The sequence below is a fragment of the Oryctolagus cuniculus genome, chromosome 14, assembly GCF_051225735.1.
Source record: "Oryctolagus cuniculus isolate XC-2025 breed Fujian yellow rabbit chromosome 14, ASM5122573v1, whole genome shotgun sequence".
NCBI classification, from domain to species: Eukaryota; Metazoa; Chordata; class Mammalia; order Lagomorpha; family Leporidae; genus Oryctolagus; species Oryctolagus cuniculus.
Window position 1 is genome coordinate 71,499,377 of NC_142880.1, and position 20,584 is coordinate 71,519,960.

At 38.8% G+C, this 20,584-nt stretch overlaps 1 protein-coding gene across 4 annotated transcripts in view; it reads left to right on the forward strand.

The window, feature by feature from the left end:
* The window catches only part of PARP8 (poly(ADP-ribose) polymerase family member 8), a 195,870-nt gene extending 178,133 nt beyond the window's left edge, over positions 1–17,737 (forward strand). For all 4 annotated transcript variants that reach the window (XM_008262187.5, XM_089313164.1, XM_089313167.1 and 1 more), the window contains 3 exons: positions 699–768; positions 1,618–1,702; positions 13,244–17,737. In XM_008262187.5, coding sequence (XP_008260409.1) covers positions 699–768; positions 1,618–1,702; positions 13,244–13,346 — 258 coding nt within the window. In that variant the 3' untranslated portion in view covers positions 13,347–17,737. The remainder of the gene's footprint in view (positions 1–698; positions 769–1,617; positions 1,703–13,243) is intronic.
* The last annotated feature ends 2,847 nt before the right edge of the window (positions 17,738–20,584 follow it).

Genomic DNA, 20,584 nt, shown 5'->3' on the forward strand with positions numbered 1-20,584 from the left:
TGTGGTTAGGAAAGGATCCTCTGAGAAGGGGATCTTGACTCAAGACCTCTGGATGGTGAACGCTTGCACCATGTGCTCGACTTGCCGGGAGAAAAGCGGATCCAGGTAGAGAGAAGAGTGAGCAGACATCTCATGTTTCAGAGAAAACGAGCATATTCCAGGCAAATCAGAAATCAATCTGATAAATAATGTGACTTTTAAAAATATATAAATTTAATAACTAACAACACAAATTAAAGATTTACTCCAGATTTACTTTGTGAGGTGTTTCTGAAACCCTGTAGCTTAGTAAATAATGCTATAAAAGTGGGTTGATTTTGGATAGTTAGATAGTCTGGAATAATTGATTTTAATTTTTGAAAACGTCGTGCCCATTTAATTTTGTTTACATTGAAATGAAGAGATCAGTCTTCCAATAATAATAATAATAACTTTGAATTTTAATTCTATGATGTAAGACTGTGAGCTATAATTTAGCATTTTTAGTTCACTTGAGAGTAATTCAAATAATCATTATGTACAGAAATTGATACTGCAGAAAACTTGATGTTAAGAGAGTGCAAGAATATTGATTGCTAGTTTTGTTAGGCTTTTTTTCTTGAACCATCATAGAGGCTTCTTTTTTAATGATAAGCAATTTTTTCACTAGAATTACTGCCCCACTTTGACTCTAACTTTTAAATTCTTTTGGAATTTAGTCACAGAAAAAAGGACAGCAGTCCCAGTTCTTGCAAAGCCGTAACTTAAAGTGCATAGCCTTATGTGAAGGTAAGTTGAAAGCTTTGCAAACCTCATAGTGTTTCCTCTCCATCTTGTCTGCATTTAAGAATCTGCATATTCCTATAGAGCACTTGTGGTAGAATCATGAAAACATTTTTCCTTCTTCCCATCTTGAACGGCACAAATGGAAAACAAGCATAATAAAGATCACGAAGTTTAAAACCAGTTCACCAAATTGGTATTTTGTGTTTTATTCCTGGCAGATAGTTCAGAACATTAAATTACATCTTTCTGATCAGCTAGTGCTTACCTCTTTTGTTAAGGTGCTATCTTCTTCTAAATGTAGTATTTGGATATTGAAATATTTGAAAGAGAACCAAACAGTAAGAAGGTACTTCAATAGATATCTTTTCTTTTTCCAAAGATGTTACCCTCCATTCTGAACTTAGGACAGAAAAATTGATAGGTGATTTGCCTGATCATGCACACTTTGTTCTTGCCTTAAAATTTGATTTTGGCTAAAAATTCATTTTTTGATTCTTCTGTTAGAAGAAGTTTCAATAGCCAATGTCAAACATTTTTTAAACTTCCAACACTTGACAGTTATGTAGGATGCTAAATTGCTGTCCTCAAGTTAGGATCTATTTGCTCTTGATAATACTCAAGTGATTTCCTAACTAATACTATTCCTTCCAGTTGTTATTCAGGCAAAAAAGTGGTCCATGACTTTTCATGGCTTTTATTCATGATTTTCTGGATAGCTAATAAGGTTAAATGTTTTTCATATGTTCATTTGTGCATTTTGTAGATTTAGCTTTCAAGAGAAGGGGTACAATTGCTTGGAAAGGACTGGGATTTCTTTTCATTGTTTTTTTAATTTTATCTTGACTTATACAGTGATCACCTCACCTGACCTGCACAAGCATGGAGAGATATGGGTTGTCCCAAATACTGATCATGTCTGCACACGATTCTTTTTTGTGTAAGTATAAATGCTCAAATTTGTATATCACTGTCTTCTCCACAAATGAGTTAGTGGTGACCACATTATTTTTTGATCACTTCTGCTGCTTTTCCCAGGCCATCAGCAGGGAGCTGGATCCGAAGTGGAGCAGTCAGGACACAAACCAGCACCCATGAGGGATGCTAGCATTTATTGCAGGCGGTGGCTTTACCTGCTACTCCACAATGCCAGCCCCTGAACACTGTTTTTCTAACGATATACATTTAATGTGCTATCAGTTTCAGCAATGAGTAAAATTTATAGAACCCCACTTTTGATCATGCACCTTGAATCCTGACTCAGTAGTAACCAATAAGTTGACTTTAGCCAAGGTGTATAATTTCTCTCTAAGTATCAGTCAGAATACAACAGGAAACAAATGGCCATGAAAATATAATAATTTATATCATCTCCCACTAGATTATATGCAAGGATATGGTTTTAAGGGAACCACAGGTCTAGTGTGGTAACTTGGTTCTGGTAGCATCTGGGCTGTTCTGTGTCCTCTGGTCCCATGGGATAAAAGAGGAAGCAGTCCAGCTGGGATTCCTCATTGGCAAAATGCTCCCAGATGCCAGAGGGCAAGGAAGCAAACTGACAAGCTGAAGCAGGTCTGCCTCCTCGGGCAGAGTGAAGGCAGAGAGGGAAGAGAATCTGGACGCTCCCAGGGAAGCTGTTTGCACATCCTGTTCACAGTCCTGCATGAGGATTAATTTAGCACAATGTAGTGCTGAAGGAATCATTAAATATCCGCCCCCCCTTTTTTTTACCGTCTTATCTTCTATTAACTGTTAAAAAGCTTGGCCTTCCAAAGGGAAACCTCTAACTGCAAAGTTATTTCATTGAATGACCTTGAGATCTTGATGGGAAAGTAACGCCAAAGTATTTTCCTTAGCCTGTCATCTAATCAGTAAATCTTGGCAAAATTCAAATGTTGTGAACTAAGTATACAGCCTGAGATAGTTAAGTAAATGATTCCACTTCTCGTGTTATTTCACTTGAAATTTCACGTTATATGTAAAATGCACCTGTGGTGATATACACCTGTATTGCAGACCAGGGATATTTACTAGAGAAAAGGATGTCTGTATTATGAAAAACTGATTTTCTGTTCTTTTAAAGTTTTTTGTTTTTGTTTTGTGTTATACAGAAAATTCTCCTACAAGAAAAGAGTTGATGAAAAACTACATGAAAAAATAAGAGAAAATACTTTCATTATACTCAGATTTTTCCCAAATAATACAAAGGAAAAAATTGTATTAAGATAATAATTTCCATTGCTTTATACACACAAATGAGGTTTCTTCTTTTTTCTCTGCACCCTCAGGAGAGCCGAGATTCATTAAGGAAAACTGATCAAATTCAAAACACATCAAAGGCGAGAAACTATTCACTGATTAATGTACACTCAAATTACAGCCATGAGTTTCTTGCTGTATAAAAGATAGAATCACAGAATTCTCCTTGTGTGCCTCCCTAATGAGTGGTAGCATCTAGGTAGGGAATACATTGATGAGAACGAAGTGAGTGATCAGACAAAAATTCAATTTCTGTTTTTATTTTAACTTTAACTTTCTTAAGATTACGTCATCCCTGTTGTTAGAGGCTTTGCCTGAAGACTAGGATATGAATTAATATGGTTTTCTTTTTTATCCATATTAAAAATTAAAATAACTTCCATACTAGTCTGATTTCCAGCGTTGAGATAATAACAGTTATTTAGCATCCTAATTACATTCTTTCCAACAAGTAAACACACAAAATAAGAGAAAAATTAAGGATACAATTTTAGGAAATAGACTGGTTTCTCAGAATAAATTGAAAGCAAGAAATTTTTATTTTTTAGCACTTAAAATATTTTAAGGAAGAGAAACAAAGAGAGGGAGAGGAGAGAGAGAGGGATTTTGATTGATTCAATCCACTGATTCACTCTCCAGGTCTGGGCTGGGCCAAAGCCCACTGAGTTTCAGAGACTAAAGCAAGTACCCCAGTGAAAAGAAGTGGTCATCAAAGAAGGATGTATTTTTCTCTGAAGGGAGGCGAGATCTTCCACTTTGCTTATGGCCTTTTCTAAACATTAAAGGAGTTTGTGGATTCAAAAGGCTTCCATAGCCTAGGCAGCTCATATCAAGAACCTCGAGTGATCATTGACGTCATATATAAGAGTGTTAATTTTTTGCAAATTGTTGAACTCTTCACTTAGTATAGAGCTGGTCTTCTGTGTATGAAGTTAATTGAAAATAGATCTTAGTAGAGACTAGAACTGGGAATCGGAGAGGGAGGAGGAAGAGGGGTGGGAGTGTGGATGACAGGGTGGGTACTTGTGGGACGAATCACTATATTCCTAAGGTTGTACTTATGAAATGCATGAAGTCTATATTTCTCAAATAAAGGTTTCTTGGGGGAAAAAAAGAGGAAGGATTTGTAGGATCAGAACTGTATAATAATCATTAAAGAGAAAAATCTTTAATCATGATTTGATGAAAGATAAACAATATTCAATTGGTTTCGTCATCAGAAAACAACTAATTTTTAAAGTTAGAGGGTAGAATAATGCAAGCGCTTCCCAGTGAAGGCATTTCAATGTGACATTAGAATAAGATCTAACAGGATCAGAGAACTTTGCTTTATTCCCAGGCTATAATACATCAAATTTCTCTGTTTCCAACCCAAATCTTAACAGTCTTCACCACCTGCTTGCTGCCTGTAAGATGAAGTCCCAGTGCCTGTGAACTGACTTCTCAGCCCTGGGCTCTTTTGTCAGTATCACTCCCTTGGGAGGTCAGGGTGATCTAGTTCCCAGCCTTGTGGCCCACCATTCATTTCTCACCTCAGGATGTTACCATTCACAACCTGAATTGGACACTGTGATTTTCACACACTTAGCTTTTTATGGGTTCTGTCTTTTATTCCAACCCCTCCTACCTACCTGTTTAATTCCGTTCCTCTTTGAACACATGCCTTCCCTGCACCCAGAAGCTTCCCTTGACCTCACTGTGCTTCCCCATGGTTGCTTGCAAAGCCCTGCACCTGTTTTTATCATTGGGTTACTCCATGTGTTTGCATGGTCTTCTCCATTGCTCTGGATACTTCTGGCAGTCAGTGACCATAGGACTTGTTTGGCTTTGTATCCCAAGCACAGTGCTTGGCAGGTGAGTCAGAATGAAGGAAATGTTCACATTATGAATACTTGATGAGTATTTGTGCTCAGACACATTCTGATACCTTAAAGTCTGCACATAAGAGTGGAGCCCATTGTTGTAGTCCCTTCGCTGGTTTCTCAACTTTTCCAATCTATACAGTAGTTTTGTATGTTGAAGAGACTTGAACTTCAGCTGTGGCCTTCGGTTTCTGTTTGCTTTCTCATGATAGTCATAAGTCCACACATTTATCTTCCCACAGTTTTCTGCCATTAACACCTTTATTCCATAAGTATATCATTCTCTGCCCCAGAGTATATATCAGAGTTTGCTAGTGTTCTTCATCACTCTCAACCTATTTTGTGTGATGCGGATTCATTACCAGTATTTTATTAGTGATCCCTCTTGAAGATTCAGAAATTGAAGATAATCAAGAAAAGTTAAAACTGCCCATACTGTCCACATTTGGCATTAATTGTACTTAATCTTTTGGTGTATAGCCTTCCTTTTCATGAATATAAAGTTTTAAAGCCATACTATTTATACCACATTAATTTTCCTGAAGTGGTATTTTGGTGGTTTATTGCCCATTTGGGCTGATAGTTACACATGGTACTCTACAACATAGAGCCCATGCTTTTTAGGGTAGTAATGTAGAATAGAAAAAGACAAGGGAAGGAGACTTGCCTATTTTGTTTTTTAAGATTTATTTATTTATTTGAAGTCAGAGTCACAGAGACAGAAGGAGAGACAGAGAGATCATCTATCGGCTGCTTCATTCTCCAGGTGATCACAATGGCTAGGGTTGGGCCAGGCTGAATTCAGGAGCCAGAGGTTTCAGCTGGGTCTCTGTGGGGAGCAACTCGGACTAGACTAAGTTACTGGAATTAAGACTTATTCTATCCATCTGCTCTCCCACAATATGGCGCTGGGAGAGGAGACAACAGCTTCTACCCAGCTGCCTCTCACCAACTTGACAAGCTGCAGGACCTGCTCCTGATTGGAGGAGGGCAGCGTACTCGGCGTGTGGGTAGCAGAGTTGGGATTGGTGGAAGAGGACTATAAAGGAGGAGAGAGACAACATGCACGAGGAACATCTAAGGGGAACATCTGAAGGAACACCTGTGCAGCCCCCGAGAGAGCTGGCCGGTGGTATGCCGCTCCCCCGCGGAAGTGGGGAAAAGTGGCTAGGGGGAACCGCCCTTCCACGGAGGTGGAAGGGTCAGTAGCCAACCCGGGAAGAACCAGCAGCAAACCCGGGGAGGGCCGAGCAGACAAAAGAACAACGCAGGGTCCTGTGTCGTTCCTCCACGAAGAGGGGGAGCGACAGGTCTCCCAAATGGGTGCAGGGCCCAAGCACTTGGGCCATCTTCTGCTGCTTTCCCCAGGCTATTATCAGGGAGCTGGATCAGAAGTGGAACAGCCAGGACGTGAAGTGGTATCCATATGGGATGCCGGCATCGCAGATGATGGCCCCACCCACTCCATCACAATGCTGGCCCCAGCTTAGACCTGTTCTGCCCTACTTCATTTACCAGTACAGTCTGCTGTTCAAGTGAAACATGTGCAGGCTGTTGCTGAAAACAACCTGGAATCCTATTCCCGATGCTTGTACCTTTGCTCAGGCAAGGCAGATGATCGGCTTTCTCACCAGCAAGGCCTTTAGTTTGTTCTCCAGGGCTAATCCAAACACTTCCCTCCCGTCCCAGTCAGAAATGGCATCTCTGCTCAGGACTTTACTCGCCCTGCCTTTATTCCTCTCAGGCTGCTGTGTCCTACAGTTATTTGTATGATGCTGTCTTCTCTTTCTGTCTGTGTATGGGATTCTCAAATAATGGCTTGTACAGAACGACTTCATGTATATTGAATGAAAGCAATGACAAAACACCGAATGGTCCAAGTTAATGAGGAACTTAGACATGCACCCTGAAGTAGACAGTGTACTTACAGCATTGGCTGTCTTACAAGAACTTTGGATAAGAGGTGTATTTCATCAGTTCACAATAAATTTCTCTTCTATAGTGCTGGTGATGCCATATTTTGGGGATTCCAGAATTAGGTGAGACAGAAGCAGATTTACATGTGCCAATGTTAAAACTCTTGTAGAAGATGCTATATCTATTTGAGAATAAAGGTTGTCACTGCCTTGAAAATCTTTATCATGGAAATTTCTAACATACCTAAGAGACTTTGAAGACAGCTGAATTCATTCGTCTTATTTTTTCCTTAAGTATTTTAAAACAGATTGATTTAGTTTTCATTAAAGTCTTAGTCATCTTTTTTACTCCTAGGAATATATTATTTTTGTCTCCTTTCAGATATTTTCACTTTTCCTTCTACTAAAATCCCCAATCAAATGTATCATTTTCATCTCCCTGTTGAAATTGTTTCTTTTATTTCCTTTTTTTGTGGTTGCTTTCTGGACATAAATTAGCTTTACTGTTACCTTAGCGACCTAGTGTTTGAAATCCTGAGAAGTGGCTGCAAAATATTCTGTATACCCCATTACAACAAATATTCCAATGCCATCAGCAACTCATCACTCTGAACCTTGCTAGTTGGGCAAATAGTGGTTTGGTTTTTTCTTTATTATTATATATGCTTCATAGCTAAAAGCACTTGAATTCCTTTGACCAATTTTGTCCTTCAACCCAGAACTGTTGGGCTTTCTTGTGTGTCATAAACAACGGGAAAATACACATTTTTCTTTAGGAATTTCTGACTTCTGAGTTCTCGGTCTCTGGTACTCACGCTTTCATTCTCACTTCTGCTCTCTCTGCCTACCCTGTGCTTTTTCCGTCTCAAATTACTATAGTTATTTCAATGAATGTGCATCTCTTCTCTGTTAATTTGTAATCTTGTTAAGTGTCACTGAGCATGTAATGCTTGAGGAGAAGGAACCTTTCCACTTAGTTGAAAGTAGGGGCCAATGTTGTGGCAGAGAGGATAAGCGGATGCCTGTGACGATGGCATCCTATATGTGCACTGTTAGTGTCCTAGCTACACTACTTCTGATTCACTCCCTACTAATGTACCTGGGAAAGCAGTGAACAATGGCCCAACTGCTTGGGCCTCGGCCTCTGTGCCCATGTGGGAGACCTGGAAGAAGTTCCTGGTTCCTAGTTTTGGCCCGGTCCAGCCCCAGCCATTGCAGCCATTTGGGGAGTAAACCAGCAAATGGAAGATCTCTCTCTCGATCTCTCTCTCTCTCTCTCTCTCTCTCTCTTTCTCTCACCCTCTCTCCTTGTGACTGCCTTTCAAAGTAAATAAATCAGTCTCTTGGAAAGGAGAGGAGAGGAGGGGAGGAGAGGGAGAGGGGAAGGGAGGGGAGAGGAGGGGAGGGGAGAAGTGTGTTGTGGCTGTGACAGGATAATATGACATGGTTAGAGAAGAAGTTTGAGTGTGGATTATGGAACAGCTGGTAACATTGAATTTTGTTCAATAAGTAAGGTAGAGGTCAATTAAAAAAAATTTTTTTTTGACAGGCAGAGTCAGACAGTGAGAGACAGAGAGAAAGGTCTTCCTTTTTCCATTGGTTCACCCCCCAAGTGGCTGCCACGGCCAGCGTGTTGTGGCCAGCACGCTGCGCCGATCCGAAGCCAGGAGCCAGGTGCTTCCTCCTGGTCTTCCATGCGGGTACAGTGCCCAAGCACCTGGGCCATCCCCCACTGCACTCCCAGGCCACAGCAGAAAGCTGGACTGGAAGAGGAGCAACCTGGACAGAATTCGGCACCCCAACTAGGACTAGAACCTGGTGTCCCAACCGGGACTAGAACCCATGTGTGCCGGAGCCACAGGCGGAGGATTAACCTAGTGAGCCGTGGTGCCAGCCAGAGGTCATTTTTTTTAGTATAACCTTATCAAGGTCATGAACAGTTCCCATAACAGGAAAGACAGAGAGATCAGTTATGTTGTTCCAGTAGTCTAGTTTTTCCATTAGTGGTAGTTTTACTCACCACAAAGATAAATGTTTGACATTGTGACTTTGGAAAAAAGATAATACTTTCCAACTGTAGTGACATCAGAATTCCCTATTCTAATATCATAAAACTGCTAGTTTGGGCAACCTAAATCAATTTCAAAAACCGATAGTTGGGTCTGGTGCTGTGGTGCAGCGGGTTAATGCCCTGGCCTGAAGCGCAGGCATCCCATATGGGTGCTGGTTCGAGTCCCAGCTGCTCCTCTTTCAATCCAGCTCTCTTGTATGGCCTGGAATAGCAGTAGAAGATGGCCCAAGTCCTTGGGCCCCTGCACCCACGTGGGAGGCTTGGAGCCTGGCTCCTGGCTTCAGATCGGCACAACTCCAGCCATTGCAGCCATCTGGGGAGTGAACCAGCGGATGGAAGACCTCACTCTCTGTCTCTACCTCTCTCTCTAACTCTTTCAAATAAATAAAATAAATCTTTAAAATAAATAAATAAGAAACTAATAGTTATATGTAGCCTGCAGCTTAAAAATCACTCATTAATATGAAAGGGAATGAAAGACTGAACAAAGGCAATGATAACAAGAAGAGACACAACTTGGAAATAATCAAGAAAATGGAAGCAAGAGAACTTGATAATGACTAACTAGACTTAGGCACAAGGACGTACCAAGAATGATGACATGGGGCCAGCCCTGTGGCATAGCAGGTAAAGCCACTGCCTGCAATGCCAGAATTCCATATGGGCACTGGTTCGAGTCCTGGCTGCTCCACTTCCAATCCAGGTCTCTGCTCTGGCCTGGGAAAGCAGTGGAAGATGGTCTAAGTTCTTGGGCCCCTGCACCCATGTCGGAGACCCAGAGGAAGTTCCTGGCTCATGGCTTTGGATTGGTGCAGCAATGGCCTTTGTGGCCATTTGGGGAGAGAACCAGCAGATGGAAGACCTCTCTCTCTCTCTCTTTCTCTCTCTCTCTCTCTCTCTCTCTTTCACTCTGCCTCTCTGTAACTCTGCCCTTCAAATAAATAAATAAAAACAAAGAGAATGATGACATACGTGTGTAGTTAGTTAGAAGGGGGTATTAGTTAAAGTAAAATAAGGATAGAGGAAAAAGGAGCCTCCCTAGTGTCAGAAATTGAGCTTTTACCATAACTGTGATGTCTCATGGATATTTATAGTTATAGAAAGATGTAAGGATTGGGGATACTGTTCTAGGAATGTGAACTTTCTTTTTAGCATAGAGCGATAGTTAAAATTTGGGGAGGTTGAGAGAACTGTGTCTCCTTTCAGAGTACGTGGATTTGATATGCATCTCTGGCTCCTGACTCTAGATTCCTGTTCATGTAGACCCTGAGGGGCAGCAGTGATGGCTCAAGTGACTGAGAGCTTTATGAGAGACCCAAATTGAGTTCCTGACTCTTGGGTTTGGCTTGGCCCAGCCCTAGCTATTGCAGGCATTTTAACCAGCAGGGGTGAACCATCAAATGGTAACTCTTTCTACTTGACTTTTTCCCTCTTTAAATAAAACTTGAGAGAATCTGAAATAAGTGAGAGTACATATCAGAAAAAGAGAAAAATGAGAAGTGAATCGTGTAAATCCATCATTGAAATGAGACCAAGGAAAAGAATGCAGTGAAAAATACTAAGAATTAATAATCAAAGAGCTAACTAGGAAATGAAGAAATAATATGAGACGTCTCTATAAAGCTCATGGAAAATATGTATTATGAAAAATTGCCTGGATTTCAAAAAATTGCACTAAAATTAACTTAACTTTTAATTTCATTTTTCATAAACCGTTTTTTAAAAAGATTTATTTTATTTATTTGGAAGACAGAGTTACAGAGACAGAGCAGGAGAGACACAGAGAGAGATCTTTTATCCACTGGTTCACTCCCCAAATGTCCACAACAGCCGGGGTTGGGCCAAGCTGAAGCCCAGAATCTAGGTGCTGCTTTTTTTTTTTTTTTTAAGATTTTATTTATTTTATTTGAGAGGTAGAGTTTCAGATAGTGAGAGGGAGAGGCAGAGAGAAAGATCTTCCATCTGTTGGTTCACTCTCCAAATGGCCTCAACGGCCAGAACTGCGCCGATCCGAAGTCAGGAGCCAAACGCTTCTTCCTGGTCTCCCATGCGGGTGTAGGGGCCCAAGGACTTGAGCCATCTTCTACTGCTCTCCCAGGCCATTGCAGAGAGCTGGATTGGAAGTGGAGCAGCCCTGTCTTAAACCAGCACCCATATGGAATGCCAGCGCCACAGGCGGAGGATTAAGCTACTGCACCACGGCACCGGCCCAAGGTGCTTCTTCTGTATCTCCCACATGGATGCAGGGGCCAAAGCACTTGGACCATCCCTCACTGCTTGCCAAGACACATTAGCAGAGAGCTGGATTGGAAGTGGAGCTTGAACCAGCCCCTGTATGGGCTGCCAGCCCTGCAGGCAGTGGTTTAACCCATTATGGCACAGTGCCGGTCCTTCCACAAGCTTGTAAAAGTACCTTCTACAGCTTTGAGAAAAACAGCAGTCAGTTGTATTATATACTGCAAGCCTAGGAGATAAAGTCTTCTGAATTCATCAACTAGGAAGCTGTGACACCTTTGTCAGTATTATTTTTTTTTTTTTTTCTGTAGAATAGTAGGGTCTGAAAAAATACTGCAGTAGGTTGAGGCTAAGATGAGAAGTTACAGTATGCTGAAGACAAGTCTTGGTCAAACATCAGGTTTGAATTATGCATGCCTTACCAACATTGTGTAAACCTGTATTTAATGTGATAGGTGTGTTGAATGTAGCAAAAATAAAATAATGGAGATAGATAAAACACAAATTGGGAAATGTGGAATGAAGTTACATGTTAAGAATTATGTCTCAGATTGGAAAGCCATAAAAAGCATCAACCGCTTTCAGACCTGAACTTCTCACCCCCATCTCCTAGCAGGTGGTTTTGTCTACTTCATTCTCCTTGCCAATCTCCTCTACTTTTCCATGATCTAAAACCCAGAAGAAGCTTAATCTGTTTGTCTCAGTCAAACACTTTCATCTCCCTAGGACTGCATCTTCCAGCCAGGTTCCCTCTTCTACCTCTATTCAAAAACAGAGATGGCGTATTAGCTTTTCTGGTGCAGTACCTAGCAAGACATATAGAAGCCAGACTAACATATTTTATGCACTCAATAAGCTATACCTTTAAACAATTTGCCACCAATGCCTGATTAGATTTGAAAAATTTAAATCATATTATGTTATGTTAAATATTTCCTGGTTCTTAACAAGGTACTTGCTGTTGAATTGCCTGAGAAAATACATGGAATTGGGCTGTGTATCGCATAGTCTGTTCTTTTGCTTCCAGTAGTGCCTCACCAAGATATGCCAAGTCTATCTAACATAGCAAACTTTTATGATGAGAGTTAACCAAATTGATAGGCAACCCTGAGTCATTTTGTTAGGAGTGTAGACTTGGTACAGATGGAATTATCACTTGGCATTTAAACAGTAGATTATGTAAGGAGCTGAGTTGTCACTACTGTATGTCGTCACTTTCATTTTCCTGTATTGTGCTATTTCAGGCAAGTTTAAATGTGGTGAGGAAAAGACAGTGGCGTGCATTAATCTTTGAGACAATGTGCTTACACCCCTGGTTATCTATTTTGAAGTAATTACCACTTCTCTAAAGCTTCTGTCTTGAAGCCATTTTTATAAAGTAAAATTAATTCATCGCCTATTCCACTCTGAATATTATCATGAAAGTTTGAAAAATTCATCCTTGCAAAATTCTTACTGCTGAATAAATTTAGTTGAGGAAATGAATTATCATCTAAAATGTAATTATTTCTTTCTAAAGAACTTAGTAATTGCTGTCCTTTATTATTATATTTTTATTTCTACTGCACAGCTAAATTCTGCAGGCTTGCATTCTTTTGTGATGTAGGAACATAAATGAGAATGCATTACAGTCACACTCAGTAGAGCAGGGAACCTGTGATAAAGAAAAACATGCAACACTGATTTTAACTGAGTAATAGTTAGAAGGTGAGCGTGGCAGTGAGGCAGTGGTAAAGAATGAAGTGAGTGGCACCAAGCAGAAAAGAAATGACTGAAGTAGGAGAGTGCAGTTGAGAAGTCCAGAAGCTATGGAAGTTCCTTCACAATATGCTTCGTAACTACTGCTGTGGGTAGTGCTTGCAAGGCCAAGACACGGGTGCTTCCTTTAACTCAGGCAATGCTTTATGTAAGCGGAGATAAATACTTTAAGACAGAGGGAAGGGGGGAATTAAGATATAACGCAGAATGAAAGGCTGGCCTGCGTTTAGTAATGAGGTACATTATTAAATGCCACTGAAAAGTAACTGGCTCCTTTGCTTTGAATTCTCTGGGCTGTGTTTTTGGTATCAAATAGTATTTCTCACCCATTTTCAATGTGGTCATCATTTTGAATTATGTTTCTGTGTTTTGTATTTTAGCTATGAAGACGGCCAGGTGGGAGATGCAAATATTAACACACAAGAAGGAGGCATTCATAAAGAGATCCTCCGAGTAATTGGTAATCAAACTGCTACTGGTTAAAGGACCACCATTTAATTAACATGATTTGAAAGCCTTCCTCGGGTTCAAAGCTGGATTTTGAACTGAAGAAGATGATAAAATAATTTATTGTTATTATAAACAAAATTAACCCTTTGAATACTGATTTTTTTTCTTAGTATTTCTAAGTATCTCATTAAATACCCAAAATGGTTTAAAGTTTATCAATTGTAGGGTTATGGAATCTAGTAATAAAATTACAACAGCACTTAAACTAAAGTTTGGGTTGCTACACAATAAACAGATTGAAAAAACAGTTTTGTGCTGATATTTTTATATTAAATTCTATAATTGGCCATTTGGTATTATATACTGACATTTTAGGGTACCAATATAGAATTGAGAAAATTTTATAATAGTGATGTTGCGATTGGATGTGCGCACATTCTGCTGCACTATAGAATTAGTGGTATAAACCTGTCAATGTTTGGGGAGGGATGTTCCCTATTCTCCTATTTTTCCATATACAAAAACCATTAGGTCTTAGAAGTAGTGCTTTCCCCAAAAGGATGTAACACACTCCAGAATGTGTGAGTGTACATAAATGTATGTATATTCACACATAGGGATTTTGACAACAGAGATAGCACAACTTTGCCATTCTGTCATCATGCAGTGGAAAGAAGATAATGTTTAGTAGGCAGCACATCTGGACATTAACCAAGATATGAGACAAATTTACCACCATTCATTCACTGAAGATAATTTCAGAGAATTTTTGTTTGTTTAAAGAAATGTCCCATTGGTTAATAGGTAACCCTTTTAAAATGCTACCTAAAAGTCATAATTTGGGGAACATTGGTGCCCCTGGTAGACTGAACGTATATTAAGGTGATCAAATGTTTAAGAGAAAACCATTAAGAACTGAAACAAACAATATATATTTTTGATTTCCTGCAGTGGAACATTTAAAAATTGTTTATACGACACCAGCATTTTTATATTTATTTATCTAATACCTCTGCTTATTTTTTCCATATTGAGAAAGAGGACAAACTTTGAAGCTTCTTTATATTAAAATAGTTTTTAACCTAAGTTTATAGAGAACAGTAAGACCAGCTCTGAGCATGTCTCATCAAAGTCATTTCAATTTCTTGAGTCCTAGAGTTCTTACTCATTTTAAGTTTTAATTGACAGTATTTGTTTTCCTACATGATGTCTTTGGAATAAGGCCATTTATGAAAGCAGTTTAATTAATGAGTCTGCCACTCTATTCAGACTCTGAATTGAGGCTCATATCTGATTTTAATTTATATAGGAAGAAAAAGTAAAAATGTGTAGTCATTTACAAGTATAATGTGATAACTTCAGTGTTTATTCCCTTTGTCTGGCTTAAAAGGGGAGAAAAAGGTCATACTCATTGTTAAGGGTTGCAGCTTAGGAAGTATTTACCAATGGTTTGTTTTTCTTACATTGTAAAAAATTGATATGCTACTATCTCTGCAAAAATGGGCTTGGAGTGGTTGGGATATTATTCATTTTGATAGTATCTATTAAAATGTTGATCTATTCTGACTTGTGCCTCTGAACTCAGGGCCAGATTGAGGGATAATATTAGCATGGTACAGACAATTTAATGTTGTATGAGCAGTTATTTGAAGACTTGGTGTAGGACAAGAGAACCACTTCCTTCTTCCTGCTAAGACTTCCCACATGTCCAAAATGATTTTACCCATGTTGTAAAGACGTTAAGCAACAGTTATTTTTCACATTAATTCTTTGGCACATCCAGTACACGACATAAACTTGAAGTCCAGGATTTGGGAGTGGGAGTACTTAGAACCCTACCTATTTGGCCACTGGGACCACTGAGGCACCTCTGAAAACTGTGGAGAGCCTCCAAGCATGCTTTAAAAACTGCTGTCCAAATCCTTTATGGTTGTATTTAACAGTTCCTTGATCTATAAGAAATATAGTATCAGAATCTGAAATAGAAGAGTAACTTAATAGGACTTGACAGAGACAATTTACGGGAGGAAAACTGACATAATAAAAAATGGTGCCAACTTGAAAGAATAAGAATAAAATGCCTTGTAGACAAAAGTAGATTCATCTATCCAAGGATGGAAAGTAGTTGATCTTTCCATGACTACTAAATATTAACAACAATTGGAATCTTTGGCAACGTAAAATGTCTCCTAATGATAATCTAATTGACTTGTATTACAATGACAGATTTTCTCTGCAAAAATTGTGCCAGAACCTTTGTAAGCAAACATTCTAAGGAGAACCAAACTTTCAATTGAATTTTAAAACACTGGGAATACTTCTAGTGTACTGATGAAGACGCTTATTTTTATTTCTAAAGAATATGATGTCATAAATGCCACTGATAAATGACCACCATGCTTCCAAAATCCACACAGGTCTTTAAAATTTAAAAGCATAGACACTATTTTAATCTTGCCTTGATTCAATCAGCCCATTAAAAAATTTGCTAATTGCTTATTTTATGATTCCAAACATTTGCTATTGTATTGTATTTCATTTGAAATCTGTCCATTGATGCTTTGTAATATTTATGTTAATAATGTAGCCATTGCTACTAGATATTAACCCACTGAGCAATGACAGTCACTTAGTTTCAATGTTGAAGTAGGGGAAGAAGAACTTTATTAGTTCTTCTTGCTCCTCCTGTGTTACTGGTTTTGTAAACATTTCACTATAAATGATTTGTCTTTTTTTCATTGAACAACAAAAAAATAAAATAAAACATTTGAGAAGAAAAAATATTAATACACAAATATCTAATGTTGTAGAGGCCTTCAGGTAAGGCACTTTTATTGCCTTAGGCTTAATTATGTTGGAATAAACTTTATTTTATTGTTTAACAAATCTCACTCAAATTTTGGAATTGGAGGTGATTTTCCAATTTAAAATTTAATCTTAAAACTGTAACATCCTTACAGCTCTTTCAGAGCTGTGTTGTATAAGAAACCCACCCAAACTATTGTTAATACTCTAAATGTTTCTCACTGAAGAAATTAAGAATTTGGAGATTAAATTCGTCAGTTTTTCTCCCCCTTAATATGTAAGTCTGCTCATATATAAGTTAATATCACTGAAGGAAATTAAGCAGTTCTTTATATGGTAAAAGTGTATGGAAAACCACAACTTATCTTAGGTCATGATGTTTCAGGAAGCTGTAAGGAAAAACTCAGTATCCTTGTTAAAGAGTCTTGATAACTTCATTGGAAAGTGATTTAATATTTCTTAAAGGGCCATTCAACCTTAGACAGTACCATCTAAGTAAATGCAAATTCCGTGTTGCTGTTTGAAGTGCATTTTAAAAGCATTATGTTGTTCTAGTGTCCTGCTGAATTCTTCATTCTAACACTACCTCAAGACAAATTCTGGACTGTTAAGGTAGATTGGGGTTCCAATGTAAGGAATAAATAAAAGTGTACAAATAGAAGTCATCAAGTAATTCAACAGTTAAAAACGTGTTGGACATAAATACTGTCAGTTGCTCCTTTACAATACTTTAACGTGGATATTTCAGACACTAGTGATAAATGACATAGTTAAAACACAATGAGTGACTTGAAAAGCTTTCAAGTTGAAAATTTAGCTTGTTCATTTTAAGATTAGTTTTCTAAATAGGCCAATTTTATGTCCATTCACAAGTTAAAACTTCCCACTCTAAAGCATTAAACATTAAAAAACCCAATTGCTCTCCCAGAATGGCAGCCTGAATACTCAAGTGTTTTGTTGGCATTTTAAATGCCTGCTACATTTTTGTTGGATTATATATAGTTTTGATGTATATTATTACCCAGTAAATTTTTCCTGGGGATTTTGTACACACTATGAAACATTAGGAGAAACTTTTGTAGGTTAAAAGTATTTCAAGTAGTTTTTAGACAAAACATATCCATGAGTGTGAAAAGCTGTGTTGAAGAATAGATTACATTACACATTTACCAGCAAGTCAGTAAAAAATAGTGCTTATTTACATAGTCAACATAATTTAATGTTCTAAAAATAATTTCCTCAATCTGCCCAATATTTAATGTATCATTTGAGATTTTAAAAAATGCAGCCACTCCTTTATGTAAACATTGAGATATGCCTATGTTTCTTTAACTATATAGCCTTCTTTACAAGAAATTTCTTGACTTTTGTGCACAAAATAGTATTGCAACCTGCTATATAGCCTTTGGTGCCTTAGAGTTATTATAAATATTTAACAATATGTACATAATGTAAATACTGCCAAGAGAGATCACTAAGGCCAAATATTTTCTCTACTCACTTTTTATCGCACTTGCTTTCTATTGCTACTTAAGCCTCTTTTATCCAGCTTTGTAATAGTTCTACCATTGTAGCCAATGTAAATGTTTACTTTCAATAAATCTGAATTTGTTCAACAAGTACGGTATATGTGGGCACTATTTTGAAAACTTGATTAGGCTTTAGATACCGTTTTTGATGAATCTTGCTTCTGGGGGCTACATATTGAAGGTTATTACCAAACTAAAAATGATATTGCCTCTTTCCACTAAAAATACTTTTAAACTAAAAGGGAAAAAAGGAAACAGCTTTTTTCAATATTCTCCATATAGTTGCAATCGAATTAATTGGTTGCATGAGTGCCATTTTATTTCAAATTCTGCCAAGAAGTTTAGGATTGAAATAACTGACTTTGTATAGTTTGTACCTATGCTCTATTTATAGCACGTGGGCATAATATCAAAAGGAGCGTTTCAAATGAACCATCCTGAATTTTCTATGTATTTCTGACTTGATTAGTAAGTGGAAAAGAATTTTTAAAATACATCTCATTAACCAAACAGGACATTACTAAGTATGGTTCACTATTAATAGTAAATTTTTATGAAGACCTAAGTTTATATTCTCATAATGAATTTTTTTACTCCTGGCAACTGTATAGCTGAGCGACTTGAGAAAGCAGACTTCAGTTTATTAGAGCTGATTTCAGTAACTAGAAACACATAGGTGTCCAGTATGTTTGTTTACACAGTAGGTCTGAATAGTATTAGACTTTTTGTTGCCCCAAAGGAACCTTCAGTCTAACTGTGAAATCTTTAGTCTAATTGCGAAAAGAAAGCAAACAGTTGGAAATAAGGCCGAGGATGCTGAATGGAAAAGACAAATCCAGGCAACACTTGGGGAAGGAACAAATCATCTACATTACAGCAATGGCAGGAATGCCTTGGAAGATCTGTGGCATTAGCAGGACTCTCAATATCCAGTAGACTGTCGACCTTCTGAGGACTTTAAAACAACAATGAAAAGAAAATTGTCGTGTCTATGGAAATCAATTTAAAGATGTAAAGAAATTGAATAAACTTTAAAAATAAAAAACTTTCTGTTGTTTCTGCACTCATTGAAATGAAAAATGCCTTCCCAATGATATTCTGAGCCCTGAAGTTAGTCCTAATGAGTAGTGTGTTCTTTATTTCCAGTTACGTATTCAGAAGACACTATTCACAATTCTAACATGAAATGCAAAAACCTCTACATCTTGTACTGTCCATCAAGATGCATAATAGACTCTTTTTTTTTTTTTTTTTGACAGGCAGAGTGGACAGTGAGAGAGAGAGAGAGACAGAGAGAAAGGTCTTCCTTTGCCGTTGGTTCACCCTCCAATGGCCGCCGCGCTGCGGCCGGCGCACCGCGCTGATCCGATGGCAGGAGCCAGGAGCCAGGTGCTTTTCCTGGTCTCCCATGGGGTGCAGGGCCCAAGCACCTGGGCCATCCTCCACTGCACTCCCTGGCCACAGCAGAGGGCTGGCCTGGAAGAGGGGCAACCGGGACAGAATCCGGCGCCCCGACCGGGACTAGAACCCGGTGTGCCGGCGCCGCTAGGCGGAGGATTAGCCTAGTGAGCCGCGGCACCGGCCGCATAATAGACTCTTAAGCAGTTCTAAGTATTTGAAATCAAAATACTTTTGATATATTGTAGATAATTTTTGTATTAGAAATCACTGATTTTTCATTCAGATTTTTGATGATGTCTTTTCTAGTTCATGATTCAATCTCACTGACTGACTGACACTGACCTGCCTTACCCCTCATAAAATTTAGCTGACCTTTTCCAGCTCCATCACCCTTTTAATAATCACTGGTTAGTTTGATGAAATCAAGTTTGTTTTTAAATAGTTACATAGGCTGCTTTACAGGATGCTGGAGTTAAACAAGACTGACAATTTATGGAATATTTATTTGGCCTATATTTCTGTTCCCACCTTCCAGGTCTCTCTTTTTCATTATTTCAAAAAGCAATGACTTACAACTTATATCTAAGAAGACGGACATTTTCAAAATTGCCAAGTACATATATTTGTAGTTTAAAACTCATTTATTCTTGAATTTCAGATTCAGAGAAATTTTTTTAGATGGCATTTATTCTACATAGTACTCTATAATATAGAAAATCTTTATCAGTTATTGTCGCTCCCCCATTCGTGGAGGAACGACACTGGACCCTGCGCTGTTCTTTTGTCTGCTTGGCCCTTCCCGGGTTAGCTGCTGTTCCCTCACTCGCGGAGGAAGGACTCCGTCCCGGGTTAGCTGCCGGCCCCTCCACCTCCGTGGAGGGGTGGCACCCCCTGCTGCTTTCCCCGCTTCTGCGGAGGAGCGGCACACCGCCGGCCGGCTCTCTCGGGGGCTGCTCAGATGTTCCTCAGGTGTTCCTTCAGATGTTCCTGGTGCATGTTGTCTCTCTCCTCCTTTATAGTCCTCTTCCACCAATCCCAACTCTGCTGCCCACACGCTGAGCATGCTGCTCTCCTCCAATCAGGAGCAGGATCAGCTCCTGCAGCTTATCAAACTGATGAGGCAGCTGCGTAGAGGTTGTTTGGTCTCTCTCTCTCTCAGCGCCATATTGTGGGCGAGCAGATGCATAGAATAAGTCTTAATTCCAGTAACTTAGTCTAGTCTCAGTTGCTCCCCACAAGTTATCTTGCATTTCTTTCAAAATAAATCTATGAAATATATTAGGTGTCTTATGTCCTATAGATGAAAAATTAAATAGCTGGCTCAAGACATTGCCATCTTCCAAATCTGTCATGGCTGCAAGTCTCATCTCTAAAGTCCTTCTAATAAACCAGGGTTTTTAGTGCTAATATCCCAGGTCAAGAAGAGAGCAAAGACACAGTAGAGAGAAGAGTCATGAGGAGCTAGATCTGACTGTCCTCGAGCTCTATCAAAGAAACCTGAAATACTGTCGCATAGGCTGACTGTGATTTTATTCT